The following is a 17,718-nucleotide window of genomic DNA, read 5'->3' on the forward strand; positions in this document are numbered from 1 at the left end:
CAAGATGTCACCCTTCCTAAATTTCTGAGGAGAGAATGAGCCTGCTTTGCACTGCTTGGACCTCTCAGGTCTACATGACCATAGCTTCTCTGCTCTACAGCATCACACACTGAAGTCTCAGAACTGTACAATGCCTGGGCATCTGATAAGAGGATGGCCCTGCCTATTCCAGCCTTGGTGATGTTTTCACAGCCTGGGATGCTGCTGCTGAGAAGCAGTCCTGGGGAGATGGCTAACTTGAGTCAGGCTGGAAAAGGTGCTGAAGTGGATCATGCTAAGGACAGATAACGTTAGGAACAATCACTGCCTGGGTTAGCTCTCAGTAAGCAATAAATCAGGTTGCAAAAACGTGAAGGTGGATTGATTCCAAATGGTGAGCTTCCAATTGGAGCAGAGTTCTGGAGCTGACATCATCTCGTGCCTGAAGCTGACGCAGCACCGAGTGTACATGGTTTCAAAGAGGCTGCCCAAAGTGCTGACCCAACACCGACAGGAGATAGAGCCTTGTGGCACTCGTGGTGCCAATGAGCATCTGCACCCAGAGAGGGCATTCACAGTATTCCTAATGCCGAGAAGGGCTGATGTTATGACCAGCAGCCCTGATGCACTCCCAGTGTTGCTGAGGGTTAGACCTCAGTAAGCTGCCCCAGGAACGCTCCCAGTGATCTCAGATATGTAGGCTGAAAGCAGCCTTCCTGGAGCACTGCTGGGGGTTGTGTCTGGAGCAGTCACCCTAAAGCACTTTCGGCTCCACCCCAATGGCCACGTGAGTGACCACCCTCACGCAATGCTTCTTCTCCAGTGTGGCAGCGCTAGGCTGACTTGCTCTCCCAAGTGGGAACTCTCTTTTCAGAGGGATCCTGGAGAGGCTGCCTGAGGAATCATTAGAGGATTCAAAAGCCTTCTCCTGTCTCAACAAGGATGGGCGAAGTCCATTGGCCATATTAAATCTAGCCCTGTCCTCAGGCTCATTCCCATCCAAAGCATCTCAACCCTTTCTCAATGTTTGAATAAGGTCCTGAGCAGCTAAATTAGCAGGAGTCCAGCTACCTTCGCAGCCTCTCAGCTGGGCTCACACACTGATTCAAATGGTGATTTTGCACACTCCGGTGCACAAAGTATTTGGGGGCTGGAGGATGGACAGTTGCTTGCAGATTGTCTTGAGGGTGTGGGAATCTGATTGGCACGAGGAAAACAGGAAAGGAGGAAGATCCAAAGCCAACAGTTGGAAGGTGGCGGTGTGCGGAGGTAGCTGGGGGCTGCCAGAGGAGCTACAGAGAGGGATGCAGTAGGAACATCCAAAGGTTTGGATAACACTGTACTTATCATGCTTCTCCGAAAAGAAGCAGCCAAAACCTTTGGACTTCAGCCCATCGCTAGTTATCAAAGGAGCAGGATGCCCAGGGGGCTATAAGGCAGCCCACAAACAGGAAGGTGGCTCCGTGCCATTGGACCTCCCAGGAGCCAGCCAGTATTTTCCTCTCACAGCTGCGTGTTCCAGCAGCTCTGATTCCCTTCCCTTCCCTGACTGTCCCAGGTATTACAGCCAAATGGGTTCCCAAAAAAAAGGGGCTTTGAGAGGCCAGGGAAAGGAGGCGGAAGTTGGCTACATACCACGCAGCTCTGTCATACTCCGCCCAGATCCGGACAAACTCATCTAAGTGATGAGGCCCCAGGATGGAGGAATCCCGAGTCAGGTATTCAAAATTGTCCATGATGACAGCCACAAACAGATTGAGCATCTAAGTGAAAAGGAAAGAGACAGAGAGAAAGGGATGGAGAGATAGGGACAGAGCATAAAAAAGGGAGGGAAGATGGGAGAGTAATATATGGAAGAAGACAGAAGAAAAAGGAATCTGTAAATAAAGAGCATGGTAGTTTTGTGGCAGCTTCCCCATACACAGAACTCCTATTGAAGTGCATGCATGGAGCAGCTACAGAATCAGATGCTTAATTGTCACACAGATCAATATTAATATTTTCAAACACCGCATCCAACTAGGTGCACACTGTATTACAATGGAAATAGCCTCTCTTTGGTGTGTCAGTAGCACCAGGTAGAGGATCCTCCCTGACCCGTTACATGTCGACCTGCGCCCATTACGCTTGGCAGCTGTGGATTGTGCTGATCTGAATGTCCCACTAAATACCAGCATTTAACCTTCAGGCAGCTGAGAGCACGAGTAAGGAACCACACCACACTGGGCAAGAGGCAAGCAGGTAGCAGTGGCAGCTCCAGGCACCAGCTCTCCAAGCACGTGCCTGGGGCAGCAAGATGTGGGGGGCACCCTGCTAGTCCCTGTGAGGGTGGCAGTCAGGCAGCCTTCGGCGGCTTGCCTGAGGGAGGTCCGCCGGTCCCACAGATTCGGTAGCAATTCAGCGGCGGGTACGCTGAATCCGTGGGACCGGCGGACCTCCCGCAGGCAAGCCGCCGAAGGCAGCCTGCCTGCCGTGCTTGGGGCGGCAAAAAAGCTAGAGCTGCCCCTGGCAGGCAGAAAAGGTTAGTACATCAGCATTACTCCCCTAGGCTGTGTCTAGCTAATCAGTGAGAATCTGAACAGCACCTGGGCTCTCCTCACAACAGTGACGTGGCTGAGCCAGGGATCAAAGAACACAGAAGCGAGGCAATCTAGCCAATGCCTTCTGATAGTGCCTTCCGAGCCCACAGCGTTCTTTAGCTGAGCAGTTCACAGTGGGGGCAATGACCTTTTACCACCAGGATACTTTACATCTGGAGTATCACGTTTACCATTACATCTGGAGCATCACGTTTCATGCCCAGGGCTCTACTCTTCATTACTTCCACTCCCCTACAAACCATGTCCCTTCTTGTCTCTCTGTCTGTGCCTCTCACTGCAGTTTCTCTATACCACACCTTTGCCTTCCTTATGAAGGATGGGCAGAGTTAGACAGCCAGCTGTAACTGGGGTTCTCCATCGCATTTCTGGCTTAGAGGCTTTGCTGTACAGGGAAATTTACAAGCATTACTGTAACTGGTGCTATAGTTATTATGGCTATATACTCTCCATCTGGATATTCTTATCTGGCATAACAATGGCCTTTTTTCAGTGTAGCTCATGTCTCCATGGAGGCATAGTGGTTCCCAGCCTTGAGGACCTGGAGAGCTACTTTACCATTGAATGGATTACTGGGAAGCAACTGCGAGCTGAGACCAGACAGTGTAAGTGGAGCTCTGACTGGCTGCATGGACTGATACCACCCGCTATGATCAGCTACATGTAGGGATGCCAAGAGCCACAGGCTGAGTGTCAACTGATTCAGTGCAAGCCCGAATGGTGCCTTTTCCAAGCACCCTCCTGACTGCATCCCCTTTTTACTAAACAATTGAGATCACTTCCGCCTTTCATGAGTAGGCTCAAATGTGTGTGTGTGTGTGTGTGTGTGTGTGTGTGCGCGCATGCGCACGCTGGTGGGGGGACAACTGTAACTCCCCCCAGTTTCCTGCCACAGAGAGCATACATTATCTTTTGCAACCACAACTTCCCTGTTCAATGAAAAAATAGGGATAGGAGGCAGATATAGATCATGTACATCACCTTGACCCACAGAGCAGGTGGGCCTGCTCTCCATACTGACAGTCACATGGCAGATCATTTGAAATCCTAAATGCAGGGCAAAATCATGCTAAGTTGTATTCATGATGAAAGGGACAGGCCTCTGGGTCAGAACAGTCCCTCCTTACCACTGTCCCTGAAACCAGCTAGGCATGGCTCTTACAGTGGTAAAACCCTTCTTGAACATTTCTCGCTGTCCCTGGTGTAAGAGTGCTAGCTTCTTCAGCAACCAGGGGTAACAGAACCTGGAGCAGAGAGCACAAGGCGAGATCTCTCTGAGTCTCTTTGCAGAGTGAATCCCACCCATCATGGAGTAGTGGAGGGTAGGGTAGGATGGGATGGGGATGTCTCTGGGTTGGGAGCAGTCAGTGCTGAGTCCTCCCGAGAACTGAGAGATCAGTGGGGTGGAAGGAGGTGAACTCACCAGGAAGGAGCAAAAGAAGATGAAGGAGACGAAGTACACGTAAGCCAGATCCGTGCCACAGTGCTCATTCTCGTGCTGTCCGGACGTTGCCGTGGTGTCTGGCTCACAGCCTTTGCCTTGCAGGCATGACAGCATGATCTCCTGCCATGCCTCACCCGTGGCACTCCTGCATCCAAAACACACCCACCATTAACAGCTGCTCAAAGCAGAGCCCCTCACTGCTCCACAACTTTACTACATATGAGCAAGATGCTTGGAAATTTGCCCCACCTCTCCCTTTGGAAATAAAATCTGCCACCTCAGAACTTATGGTCTCTGCCAATAACCAATGCTAGCGGCTTCTTAAGATGGCATAAAACCCCCATAACGAACTAAAGTGTACAGCACTGTATCACGGTGGGAGGCAAGGTGGCTTCCTGACTCCAGCTAGTGATCATCTTATGCCCTAAAGCAAAAGGAGAAAGGACCCTTGAATTCCGACCTAGATGGCATGACTGCAGATGCTGTTCTCAGACACAGCTGTTTTATTTCTATCCTGCAGCAGCAAGTTCCACAAGTCAGAAATCCAACGCCTGAATGTCAGCAGCCCACATAGGCCAGGGAGACTAACAGCTCCAAGTGTAAAGCTGAAAAGCCATTGTTGTGTGTGTAGAGCTAGGGTGACTTGTGATCCCCACCTGCTTTTCTAGCTGGGGCACCCCAGCTGATCTGCTGTGGCAGACACTCATGCAGCCAGGCAGGCCTTCAGCATTTTGACTCAGGTAGGGACGAAATGGGGAAAACCAAGATGTTTAGTTATGATTCAAAACGCACGTGTACCTAAAAAGGAGCATAAGGGAGGCCAGGAAGCTGCGGAAGTTGTTGTGACGGTTAATGTGGCTTTCTTCATCTAATTTGATATTCCCAAAAACCTAAGGGCAAAAAGGAAAGAAAACTCAACACACAAGAACTGCCAAGCAGGAAGTGCACCGACCTGCGCAGCCAGGGACTGGAATCGGTTATGTTCCCTCCCACCTGCCCATGGAGCAAACAGCTGGTCTGATCTCAGTGAGGATTACACATCACAAAGGCTGCTCCTTCTGCTGGAGTGCACCCTTCAGGTCAGAGAGCAGTTATGCTGGCTGTCACCAAGGGAGGGACTGCACTAACACAGACAGACACACATATGCGGTGATGGTGAGGAATCCATCTGGCCAGCAGCTGCCTCCTTCAGAAGAGCAGATCAGGAAAGCCGTTGAATGCTTTTCACGCTATGCTATCAAGAGGTTCTCTTTGTAAAAGGGTAGTAACGCCTTGGGTTAAATTCTCCTCTCTCTCAAAGCATGTTGGTGCAACTCCATGAAGCCAACACATCGGTAATAAATGATGGGAGAATCTGGCTTATTGAATATATGTGCAGACATTTCTGGTACACATCAATACATGAAAGATTGCGAAGTGCTCAAATATTATGACAATTGGAGCCATGTAAGTATCTAAGACATCTAGAGATGATTTTCGGTACATCTTGTGTGTGTTTCAGTGTGTTTTGAGTACATGCCTCTTGAGAAAGAGGCATGGTCTGAACACAGAACTGGAGCCAGGAAGTCCTAAATTCTAAATCTGACTCTGACAGTGATACTTAACTTGTGCCTCAGTTTCCCATCTGTACAATGAGGATAATAGTAGTGACCTACAACCTTGAGGTGTTGTAGGGCTGAATAAGTTTGTGTTTGGAAAGTACTTTGGAGAGGAAAAGTATTGTGTTAGTATCATTACATATCTATTCTACTTTCAGCATACCTAAAAATACACTAACCGCTGACTATTTTTTCCACAAAGGTTTTTGGAATGTGTAATTGTAGAATATTTTCTGCCTCCAGCTATTTTGCTCAAACACCGCCCACTCACCACTGCTTGGGGAATTTGCTCACAAAGGTGTTAAAACAAATCAAATACTATCGCACCACAAGGGGGATTAAATCTGATGGCAATTGTGAGGGGCTGAGAAAGCCTGCAAGAGGGTGGGGAGGCAGGGGAAAGTGGCCAAAAATAGATCAATAGAGCACAGTCAGTCAAATCTTTTGGGGGAAAACCCGCTAAACAAATAAATTTCCACTCAAACAAAGGAAACCAGATTCTCTATCCAGAGCAGGTGGCAATGGCAGCCCTAGCAACAACCCCCCAACAACCAAAGCGCTTCCGAGCTGTGACCATCAGACAGTTTTAGTTGTCACAATGCCTCGATCACTGTAGAACGAAGCCCTGAGTATTAATAGCCAAAGCTGCCTTCCCAGAGATGGAGTGTGGGTCTTGGACAGTCTTCAAACCACAAGATCAATCCGGCAAACCACGTAATCATCTGCTTAACTTTAAATGCACGAACGACTCCATTGACTACAGTGGGGCTCCTCCTGTGCTTACGGGCTTTGCTGGACTGGGGCCTAAAAGCCTGGTTCTGCAAAGCGCTGAGTACCCTCAATGCCACTGACTTCAACTGCAGGATCAGGCCCTAGCCCTGGTTTCTGCAACACGAGACCTTCCCAAACCAATACAAGGATGTTGGGCAACAGAGATTAGCGAGAGGAACCAGATCAACAAAGGTTCTCACAAGGACCCTGTCAGGCAGGACGTTAGTTGTGAATTGGATTCTGCAGGTTGGGGCCAGACATTAGTGGGACCTGAGTCATTCCTAAGGTTTTAGGCACTATAGAGTTCTGCTTGGAAAGAAAGAGGTAAACTGAGCTGTCCACATGGATTGCCCAGCTGAGCATAATATGAGAGATGATGTACTCCACAGGAAGGATTCCATCCAGGAGTACTACATCACTGGAGTCACGGTGACATAATCCTGGAGAAGGTAGTCTGGATATGTACATTGCCAGAGGATTCTGGGGGGGACACACTGCAACCTGTGGGTGTATTAAACACTGCAGCGCCTACTGAGCAAGCCTTCAAACCTCTTCAGCACCTGACCTGGTCAATAGACTCCAACACAGTAAGCAGATGCGAGACTGGATAATGCTAAAGTGGGTTACAGAGTGGACCACTCTTCACTGTCTGCCCCAGAGAGAAGCAGCCTTGTAGGAGCATACGCACACCTGGACGCCTTTGCTTACCTGCATCCCAATGATTGCATATATGAAGAAAAGCATAGCGATCAAGAGACAGACATATGGGAGGGCCTGAAAGGGAAATACACAACAGTCTGGTTTAGCAAGGTAGAGGCTTCAGAATATTAGTAAAATGCAATAGCTTGTGAACTGTGCTAAGCCCCCTATGGCCTATTGCAATTAGTTGCAAAGAACCAGCCAGAATCACACTCCTTGCTGGAATGGTGCAACATCTTCTTGACTGTTGAATTCCAAAACAAACACAGGGACTAGAAATTAAAATACCACATAATTGTGATTTAACAAATACAGACAAAGAATTTAGCCAATGCAAAAGCACAACACCAGACAGTGCTGCTGTCGAACAGCTGGCAAACCATGCTGGGTACTGATATGCAAATGAGCACATCCAAAAAGTCCTCCAAGGACCCTCTGGAATGGTGCAGTCCCCTCCCCTCCATTTTTTGCAAGGAAGCTTTTACTGCTTCTCCCTTCTGCATTTAGAATTAGAGGTGGGTTAATTTTAAAAAGTTCAGAGGGTTGGTTCATATAAACTCTCCACAGTTTGGATGCTGATCCAAAATTTTCTGGTTCATCCTGAACCCCAACAGCTTATAAATATCATAAGAATAATACTTAGTCCTGCCAAGAGTGCAGGGGATTGGAGTAGATGGCCTCTCAAGGTCCCTCTCAGTCTTACAATTCTATGATTCTAAGAATGACACAAGTTGAGTAACTGTTCCACCACCACACCTGCCCCCACAGGGGAGACTAATGTGTCCTTTACCTTGAAGGACTGCACAAAGGTCCACAGCAGGATACGGATGGTGTAGCCCTGGCGGAGCAGTTTGATGAGGCGAGCAGCCCGGAACAGCTTCAGGAAGCTCATGTTGAAGCTGCTGGTGTTCACCAGCTGCAAGAAGATCAAACAATCAAAAGAAGGCAAAAATCACCACGTCTATCCTCCACCCCCAAGGAGAGGAAAGGAGCAAGGCACCCCCCCCGCCTTCAATCGCTGGTACGAATTTCCAAGGTCAGAATATTCACCTTGGTATCTGTCAAGATGATTTCGGTGATGCTGCCAATCACAGTGATGAAGTCAAAGATGTTCCAGGTGTCCCGGAAATAATTCTGCAAAGAGACCAAAAATATGTGGATGGGGAGCACAATGATCTCAGATTCAGGCAACGCTGAAACATATGCCAAGTCTTCACACATCACCACCACCACCACCACAGACAGATATTGTCATCTTTCTATGCAACCAGCCTCTGGAATATTGTCTTGTGTCTGAGGGGGTTGTAGCCCAGAACATATATATGATGAGGCAGATTTTCTATAAGGTAACTCTTGCGTTGAATAGGCCAAACTGCTAAAAGAAGGCACAGAATTCTCTTGCATTGTCAAAAAGGGACTAAAAGAACAGAGAAACTACTGCAATCCTGACTGAAGGCCCAATCACAAGTGGATGAGCCCAGAGACACAGTTGTCTATTTAAACTATGCAGCGGAGTATCTATGCAACTGAATATTTAATACAATCAGGTGCCTAAATGGCTATCTACAACTTCTGAAGTCAAAGGAATTTTTGCCTGAATAAGAACTTCAGGAACTGGCCTACCAATAACACTTTGCCTTTACATAGCACCTTCCATTTGAGGAAATCAGAGTGCTTTAAAAGGGTGTGTAAGTATCATTGTTCCCCTCTGATAGATAGAGAAAACGAGACAGAGTGAGACTGAGAGCCCAGGAAGTCAGACATGCAGCCAGGAACAGAATATAGGTCTTTTGATTCCCAGTCCTTTGCTCTAAACACTAGACCATGCTGCCTCCTAGACAGATAGATCCATGATTTGGAAAAGGGTTGCTGGTGTGCTGTGCACCCCAAGCCCACATGCTGCTGGGACAGAGGAGGGCTCTTTGCACTCACACAACTGTCCATTGACTGGCTCAGTATTCTGTCTCCATGTCTCGGAGGTTGGTTATTCACTATTAATTATTACTTATCAAGTGCAACAGGTGTACATGGCCCCTCATCAGCTTGCAACAAAAAAGTCACTGCCCCGTGCATCTTGTAATCTAACAGTAATAGTTTAATGTAAGTGTGCCATATGCTGGACTGCCACAGTGGAGAGCAACCAGATGTCATCCAGCAGGACAGGTGAGAAACAAAAGGAAAAAGAAATAAAGAACAAACAGAATCAGCTTTTCCTAAGGGTAGCTGAAGACAAGAAAAAGTGTTATGTTCACAAATAACAGATTCCTTGGTCTGAATAATGAGATAATTAGTGGTGAATGGCTGAGACTCAAGGGAATGATAATTAAATATGAAGCCCTTTCACCACTATATCGCCAGTTCCAATCTGGGATCAACAGTTATCAATGAATGGGTATTTCATGGCCTGGTTGAAAGGAATTAGTGGACTCAATCCAGTTCCTAGTGCACAGGCATCAACATAATATCAGCCACCAACACAACTGGTAATAAACTGGCACCCTGGTTGGCAGCCTCAGCAGAAAGGCCAAAGCCTGAACAGGTCTAGACACTGAATTGCCCAGGTGGGAATGGGTGACAATCTGAAAGCTGTCACCAGCAGTAAATTCACACAAAATATAAAAGTCCGTTAAAAATAACATCGCCACTTGGGTTCAGCAGTGGGGGTGACTCTCAATTGCTCAGATTAAATGAAAATCCCAGAGATTTCACTCTAAGATATTCACTCAGGAATCTGGAAAGCTCCAGATGTTGGGCCAGGAATCTGGAAAGCTCTGGACTGACCAAGAAAGCTGGTAGAAATCCAGTGTCATGGTGCTTAACAAGAATCTAAAGCAAGACTCCAACACCCAGAATAAGTACAGCACTCAAAAAGATGCCAGAACTAAATACCAGTTACATTCTAGGAAGCAGCAAAGAATCCTGTGGCACCTTATAGACTAACAGACGTTTTGCAGCATGAGCTTTCGTGGGTGAATACCCACTTCTTCGGATGCAAGACTTCATACCAGCTTGCATCCGAAGAAGTGGGTATTCACCCACGAAAGCTCATGCTGCAAAACGTCTGTTAGTCTATAAGGTGCCACAGGATTCTTTGCTGCTTCTACAGAACCAGACTAACACGGCTACCCCTCTGATACTTGATTCCAGGAAGCTAAATCCAATTACTAATGCCAAAAGAACAGAGTATTAGCTACACACTAGGAAGCCAAAGTCCACTACCACTGCCAGTTGAACCGAGCACCCAAAGCTGGTATGAAGTACTAGTACCAATCACTTACCAGGAAGCCAAAAGCTATGATCTTCAGGACACATTCCAATGAGAACACCATGGTAAATGCGATGTTCAGGTACTTAAGAGCCAGCTCATATGTGTAGGGCGCAGAATAGTACTGCCAGAAAGAGAGAGAGAGTCAGAACCATCTACCGTCAGCTACCAAAATTGGATCTTACAAGGAATCTTTAGTTCCATGGTGGGATTAGACTTTGCCCAAGATCCTGCGATTTATCCCATGTGTTTTACTATTGACTGGCTAGTGACAAGCCCCCCACCCTTTTTTTAAGCCCGCTACATATCCAGTAATATTCATTCTGCCCTTCTGCTTTGTTTCTGCTGAGGCAAAGGAAAGAGAATGGAGCTGAGGGGAAGAAGGGTTATCCAGATGGCAACCACCGCTTAGGTGTTGATCACAGAATCCAGATTACATTACAATTGCCAGTGTCTCACTAATTCATGAGGTCCTCCTGTTGAAGGCAATTGTTGTTGCAGTGTCACTGCTTGTTACCTACACTGTTCACAATGTAAGGGTGTACTGAACTTTCAAGTGTGCGTTTGTGCTCTTGAAAGAATTTCCTACAGGCTATGGGGAAAGCAACAGCAGAGATGGGCCATATTGAAACAGGAGAGTATTAGCCATCTGCCTCAAGATTTGAGGAGATGGAAGTTGGCATCTCAGTGTAGAACATACAAGTGTCTGCACAAGGAAGACAAAAAAAATTAGCCTTAGGTGGAAGAATTGCATTTGGGCAAGCAAATCATTTAGTCAGATTCCTAATGTGGGTGTGAAAAATGAAGGTGCAGTTTCAGAGGCTGGGGTGAGGTCCCTTTGAAAATCTGGCCTTGTGTGCCATCGAGATTAATTGCCTTTCAGGTTTCACAGCAAGCACTGTGCTCGACGGATTAAGTGCAAACTGGAAATATTTGCTTGTATAATAAAGACATCGGTGTAAGAGCTGAGGCTGTGACCCCATCAGCTTTCCTAGTCATCTATACCAACAGACATGATATGATATGGGACCTGGATGCCAAGACCCCAGCATCTTCTTAAAACAAATAACAGTTTCTAAATCCCTCCCTGTCTGTTTCATCTCCCCTCCAATTCCCTACACAGAGGCATGCCATCCTGGGCTTCTGGGACACCCAGTCAGCTCACCTTCATCATTAGCACAACGGTATTCAGTGCTATCATGGCCATGATGGTGTACTCAAAGGATGGGGAGACCACAAAGTGCCAGACACGGTACTGGAAGGTGTGTCGGTTTTGAGGCATGTAGCGCGTGAGAGGTTTGGCACTAATGGCAAAGTCAATGCATGCCCTCTGAAACAAAACAAAGTCTGTTAGCTTGCACTCAGCTTCTCGTCTTTCCTCTCACTACCCATGATGCCCTGTTACTGGTTCTCTGCTACAGTTGAATGGAAGAGAATAAATATTGTCCTCCTGAGCTGTGTGAATCCCAAGTCCCTGGGGGTTCCCTGCACGTCATTATGCAGAAGTGTGTTGTTGGGCTGGGGAGAGATTGGGCAGAGTATCTGCCGCTATCAGGATCCTCAGGTCCTTCCTCCCCTCGAGTTAGGTGGGTTGCCTGGGGCCATGGAGGCTACTCCAGTCATTATGCTGGAGACGCAGCCCTACAAAAACTCTTCTGCCATTCGGCGATCTTGGGGGAGACTTCCCCAGCACCCAGCTGAGCTAATCAAGCTGAACGTGGGGAACGGATCTGTCCCAAGAAGCAGAAGGTTACTATAATCTGCAGCAAAATGTATACCCTGTGATGTAGTGAAACGATGTAGGATTTTCCCATGACTGCACTGTAATCAATTTCACTTCATTCACATTCAGCATAAAATAACGGCATGAGTTAATGACGTTACTACTGTGGTTTAGGCTCAGATGGAATAAACGTAGTCAATCAGAGCACAGGGACTCTGTGCAGTTAACTGAGCTGTTATGCGACAGTTGTTTTCAGAAACTGTCTCCTATACAGATCCCCGTGTCCTATACTGCTCTCCACATGCACACACTCGCTACAAACCACACGATCACACCAAACCTGGCAGCCCCAATTACTTATTTTATCCAGCTGACAGAACATAAAAAAACAAACTTAGCTGAATTATGTCTCAAAATTGTTTCTTCACTAGACGTTCCAGGCGAGTCAGACTAGGGTTCTTCCTGTGAATTCAGTAATAGCCATCCCCTGGAATAATGAACATGTGTGTCCTTCCACCTTGGCATTTCTTTAGGCCAGGATATGGTTATTGCCACATGGACAGGAAATGGCCTCAAGTTACCATCTGAAAATCACCCACTATTTGGGAGCATTTGGGCAGTAACAGCACAGGAAATCCAGGCAGTTACATGTACGCCCACACCTTGAATACTGCGTACAGTTCTGGTTGCCTCATTTCAAAAACGATATATTAGAATTGGAAAAAGTACAGAGAAGGGCAACAAAAATGATCAGGGGGATGGAACAGCTTTCATGTGAGGAGAGATTAAAAAGACTGGACTGTTCAACTTGGAAAAGAGATGACTAAGGGGGGATATGATAGAGGTCTATAAAATCATGACTGGTGTGGAGAAAGTGAATAGGGAAGTGTTATTTACCCCTCCATATAACACAAGAACCAGGAGGTCACCCAACCAGGCAGCTGGTTTAAAATAAACAAAAGGAAGTACTTCTTCACACAATGCGCAGCCAATCTGTGGAACTCTTTGCCCAGGGATGCTGTGAAGGCCAAAAGTATAACAGGGTTCAAAAAAGAACTAGATTAAGTTCATGGAAGATAGGTACATCAATGGCTGTTAGCCAAGATGGTCAGGGATGCAACCCCATGCTCTGGGTGTCCCTAAGCCTCTGACTGGATGACAGTCAGATAGATCACTTGATAGTTGTCCTGTTCTGTTTATTCCCTTTGAAGCACCTGGCATTGGCCACTGTCGGGAGACAGGATACTGGGCTAGATGGACCAATAATGCCGGATAAAATGCAGATGAGGAAAATCATTTTCCTTTTCTAGTCTAGGGCAAAGCCTCTCTAGCAAGGAAGCAGGTGGGGGAGGGAATATGGCTCCCTAGCTCTTCTGTTTGAGTGCCAATAGGGGTGATTCACCGCCGCCACAGATGGGTTTCCTTTATAACGATAGCCTCCTTTTCAAATAGCTGGGAAGCCTGGTGAACTATTGCTGGCTGGATGGTCAGGACAAAAATGTAATCAGTGAGAATGACTCAGGTGTGATTAAAACATCCTACATTCCAGAAGAAAATGCAAAGGGAAGGCAGATGTCGCATAAGCTGGAGTCTAGGCTGAAGAGAACTTAACTGGAGTCCAGCCAGGCTTTCACATCACATGCTTTAGCCCTCAGCTCCACCACTCCATGGTCTATACTGGAAGCTGTCTGTTGCCACAGTACATGCAAAATAAAATCATCCTGCCCTCTGCTCTCCTGTTTTTATGTGTTACCTCGTTCTTCTCCAGACTGCACTCCTCCATCATTTTGTCTCCTTGCTCCTGGAAAGTGATGATGATGAGAGCCACAAAGATGTTGACAAAGAAGAAAGGGAAGACCACAAAATATACCACGTAAAAAATGGACATCTCCATGCGGTTACTGCGGCTGGGCCCCCGGTCCTCCTCAGTAACATCCACTGAATGCTGCAGCACCCTGGATAGACAGGGAAAAAGAAAGGCACAAAGGGTCACATAGATGCCAATGGCTGGTCCATTCTGGATGTCTCTCCACATTGTACTTGACTAGGAGAACATCATGTACCGAATGGTACCACCTTTAATATTCATCTCCATCTGGCCCCATTATGCATACTGGTTATGGTGATAAAGCAAGTCTTCTACCTAACCTGCTCAGTCATGGACACTCTGACAATGCTGGCTACCTGTTTCATGACAAGATATTCCCCTCTCCTACATTACAAGAGTCCCAGAGCTCTTCCCATTGTCTACCCTGGACGGTGGGCTTTGCCAGAGTTAAACATATGTCCCTCATAAAAAGGAGTATCCCAGAGCACCCCCTTGTTCAACACATGGTAGGGAACTGTTCGAGTTCTGCCAACATGGTGAGTGGACTAGCCCACAGAGTTCCCCTCTGACTTATGCTGGGAGATGGACTGGCCTCAAATTCCCCTCAGGCCCAATCAGGGCAGTGGACTGTCCCAGCATTCACCTCCCAAGAAGGAAGTTGGTTCCACCAGGATCCTATACCCATTAACTGGTGAGAGTTCTCACATACTGGTATAATTTCTTGACCTATCTCCTTCCCCGTACCTCTTCTGTCAGTGCCTTCTACCCCTTTCCCACCTGGAGAAACCCAGTTACTAGCCCTACCATTTAAACAGCTCTTCAAAAGGGGAACGTGAGGTTTCTTCATGAATCCTGTGCCCACAGACACCTGCAAGCAGACAGGTCCAAGAACAATACTCACTGTGGCCACCCCTCTCCAGTGGAGACAGTGAAGAGCGTAAGCAAAGCCCAAATGATGTTGTCGTAGTGAAATTCATGGCGCTTCCATTCACGACACTTCACTTCCATCTTGTTTTTCTCATGGTCCACGTAGTTGCCTCTGTAAGGTTAGGAGAGAACATCAGGACCTCTTTATACTGCCAGGACTGAAGAGGATTTAACTTTGCAGGGCAGCAGGGACACTTTTCTCCTCTTGTTAGGATGGAGAAGTCTTGATGGGGAGAGAAAATTAAGGAAACTGGAGGTGGGGAGAAACAAGATGAACAGGTTGAAGGAGACAGAGAGAAGGGGAGAGAAAAAGCAATCAAAAAGAGAAGGAAAGAAGAAAACAGACTGGGAGATGAGTGGGGAGAAAGAGTCAGGGAAAGATTGAGAGACAAATGAAAGAGAGAAGGAAAAAGAGACAGCTGGTAGGCTGAGCTTGTAACAGAGAATGTGTCAGAAGGAGAGTTCATGTAATTCTTCAGGCAGCAGCACCTCCAGATTCTTAGCCCATCACAGGAGTTAATGTGAACATTTTGAACAGGGCAGCAATTCAGAATCAGTTTTTTCCCCATGGAATTTTTAATTGAAAAATGTGCTAGAAAGTGCAGGAGATGCTCTTGGAGCAAAGGAAGCACAGCTCTGGCTTGAGGAGACCAGTCTGTCTTTAAGTGAGATGGGAAGCTCACTGTTCATTTAAAGACAAGCCTTCCCGTACTGATCCCACAGTGGACTTCTCCCCAGAATGGCGGGGACCATGCTCTGAAACGCAGTAAAATTTCACATAAAGGATGAGAAAGGAGTTCATTCCTCACGGAGTCCAGATATCTGTACTAGTCCTTTAAACAATGCTTTGTGGCTTTGATTCCCTGGGAAATGAGGAGTGGCTCCAATCATGACCAAGGACTTACTTCACAACCCAAACTGGATATTAACCAGCACCTGAGGGGGTGAAAGATCAGAGTTTTCACTACTAGCCCTTCATGTATCTACTTCTCTCCACACCATGGGCAGGAGTGGATGCCTTTGCCAGGGAAGCAGACTGGATCATGCATGCTGCACGGTGTACCTACATGCAATCCTTCTGTGTGTCCTTAGAGCTGTCCGTACAGTAGAAAAATTTGCCCTTGAACAGCTGGACAGCGATGACTGCGAAGATGAACATGAAGAGCTTGTAGACGATAAGTATGTTGAAGACATTCTTCAGGGAAGTCACTACACAGTCAAAGACAGCCTGCAGGAGAAGGCAAACCCAAGGGCATGATTCACCATGGAGAACCTATGTATTTTGTCAGAGGGTGAGACCAAAGCTACCTAAAAAGAACATCTGAGATGTGTCTCATTCCTGGTAGGAAAAGGATGCCAGAAGCAGATACTGTCCCAGTATTTTATAAATGACCAGAACATCCCAAAATCATTTACGGAAAAGCATTGCCCCAACAGGCACAAAGGATATTTATACCATATGAAGGTTCTTCACAACCATGTCTCAGGGCAGGATACAAGACACCATAGTACGATTAGCACTACTTAGTGAACACTTGTTTATTTCGCCTCACCTCCAACAACAAGACAGACTGGATATCTCTAATTACAATCGAAAGACACTGCCCTGTATGGCAGGTAGGCCTGAGGAATAAAGAACTGTAGGTAGGTGACCCAGACAGATATGAGATCCATAACCTTACCTGCACTAGATGTTTATTCTTTCAGCATGATCATTCTTACCACGGATTTCAGATAAAAGAACGCTGCTGTTTTGTAAAATATGCTTTTCAGAAATAACCTCTATAAGGCTTAATCTCAACAGAGTTCACTTTTTAAATGAGTCATTAATTTAAAAGCATTCAGCTGCTTTTAGTATACTATAAGGCTGGGGTTTTTTAAAACTCAAGTTTCCAATTATGCATCCTGAGCTCAACCCAGGATGTGAAAATGCCAGTGCAGTTGGGATTGTCTTTTTGTTCTCTGTGCAGCGCCTAACACAACAGGGTCCTAGTCCATGACTGTACCAGACACTACGATAATACAAATGACATCAGAAGTAATAATTGCATGAGCGAATGAATCCTTTGGACATCTACCTTCCTACCTGTACTGGCAAATCAGATAATTAGACCGCTGCACTATCATTTGCGGCAGTTGAAGGCTGATTTTAAAAATCAGGCCCTGTGAGTTTACTCTTGCAATGGAATATTTTGTTTTATTTTGTCTCCAATTTATGCAGGCTCCATTGCAGTATTCTGGACTCTATTCTGGACTCCGCCAGCCTAATTAAGTCAGAACTGCCGGGGGTATGATAGATACTTCAGCCAGCCTTGTGGAAGCATCAGAACTTCCTGCAATGCTGAAAAAGGATCAGTTCTCAGTGCAAAAGGAGCTCAGGCAGTCTTGGTGGGATCTAAAGACAGACATTTAGATCAAGAGCTGAGCTTTCCCAAAGTTTGTTGGTGGAGGGATCCAGGTCTGGAGGTTCCATCAGCCTATCGGAGTCAGCACCCAGGATCTGGGGGCTTGTGTTGAGGCTATTTTTCATTGCAGTGGCAGGTTAAATGATTCCTGTATACTGTGGGTGCCAAAACAGGGTTCCTCAGTCCCACATCCAATGGGCATTTAAGAATCCACACCTGCTTTACATGACTGAGTATCCATATATGAAATTTAAGCCGTCTATTATTAGTAAGGTGCCATGACTGAAGACTTGAGTTTGTAGGAGACCTGTAAACCAATCTGTAATGTTTGTTGATTTCTTTGAGGTTTGGGAATGAAAGGTAATTGATATAAAGCGCAAGCACTAATTTATCTATTCCTAACCAGGGAATTGGTCCCAATTCCATGGGCTGGAATTCAAATGCAATGAGAGAGTAACGAGGAAGGATCTCTCTTCTACGTT

The 17,718-nt window shown here is 46.6% G+C and overlaps 1 protein-coding gene across 7 annotated transcripts in view; it reads right to left on the reverse strand.

Moving 5' to 3' along the window:
- Positions 1 to 17,718, reverse strand: part of CACNA1E (calcium voltage-gated channel subunit alpha1 E) — a 263,601-nt gene that overhangs the window by 27,118 nt on the left and 218,765 nt on the right. For 6 of the 7 annotated variants that reach the window (XM_045026738.1, XM_045026736.1, XM_045026737.1 and 3 more), the window contains 11 exons: positions 15,899 to 16,059; positions 14,806 to 14,943; positions 13,830 to 14,031; positions 11,519 to 11,683; positions 10,367 to 10,477; positions 8,139 to 8,222; positions 7,879 to 8,004; positions 7,098 to 7,163; positions 4,819 to 4,910; positions 4,000 to 4,165; positions 1,615 to 1,742 (listed from right to left, as the gene is read on the reverse strand). In XM_045026738.1, coding sequence (XP_044882673.1) covers positions 1,615 to 1,742; positions 4,000 to 4,165; positions 4,819 to 4,910; positions 7,098 to 7,163; positions 7,879 to 8,004; positions 8,139 to 8,222; positions 10,367 to 10,477; positions 11,519 to 11,683; positions 13,830 to 14,031; positions 14,806 to 14,943; positions 15,899 to 16,059 — 1,439 coding nt within the window. The remainder of the gene's footprint in view (positions 1 to 1,614; positions 1,743 to 3,999; positions 4,166 to 4,818; positions 4,911 to 7,097; positions 7,164 to 7,878; positions 8,005 to 8,138; positions 8,223 to 10,366; positions 10,478 to 11,518; positions 11,684 to 13,829; positions 14,032 to 14,805; positions 14,944 to 15,898; positions 16,060 to 17,718) is intronic. The other variant, XM_045026739.1, reaches the window with a different exon arrangement.

The sequence above is a fragment of the Mauremys mutica genome, chromosome 8, assembly GCF_020497125.1.
Source record: "Mauremys mutica isolate MM-2020 ecotype Southern chromosome 8, ASM2049712v1, whole genome shotgun sequence".
In the NCBI taxonomy this organism is placed as follows: domain Eukaryota; kingdom Metazoa; phylum Chordata; order Testudines; family Geoemydidae; genus Mauremys; species Mauremys mutica.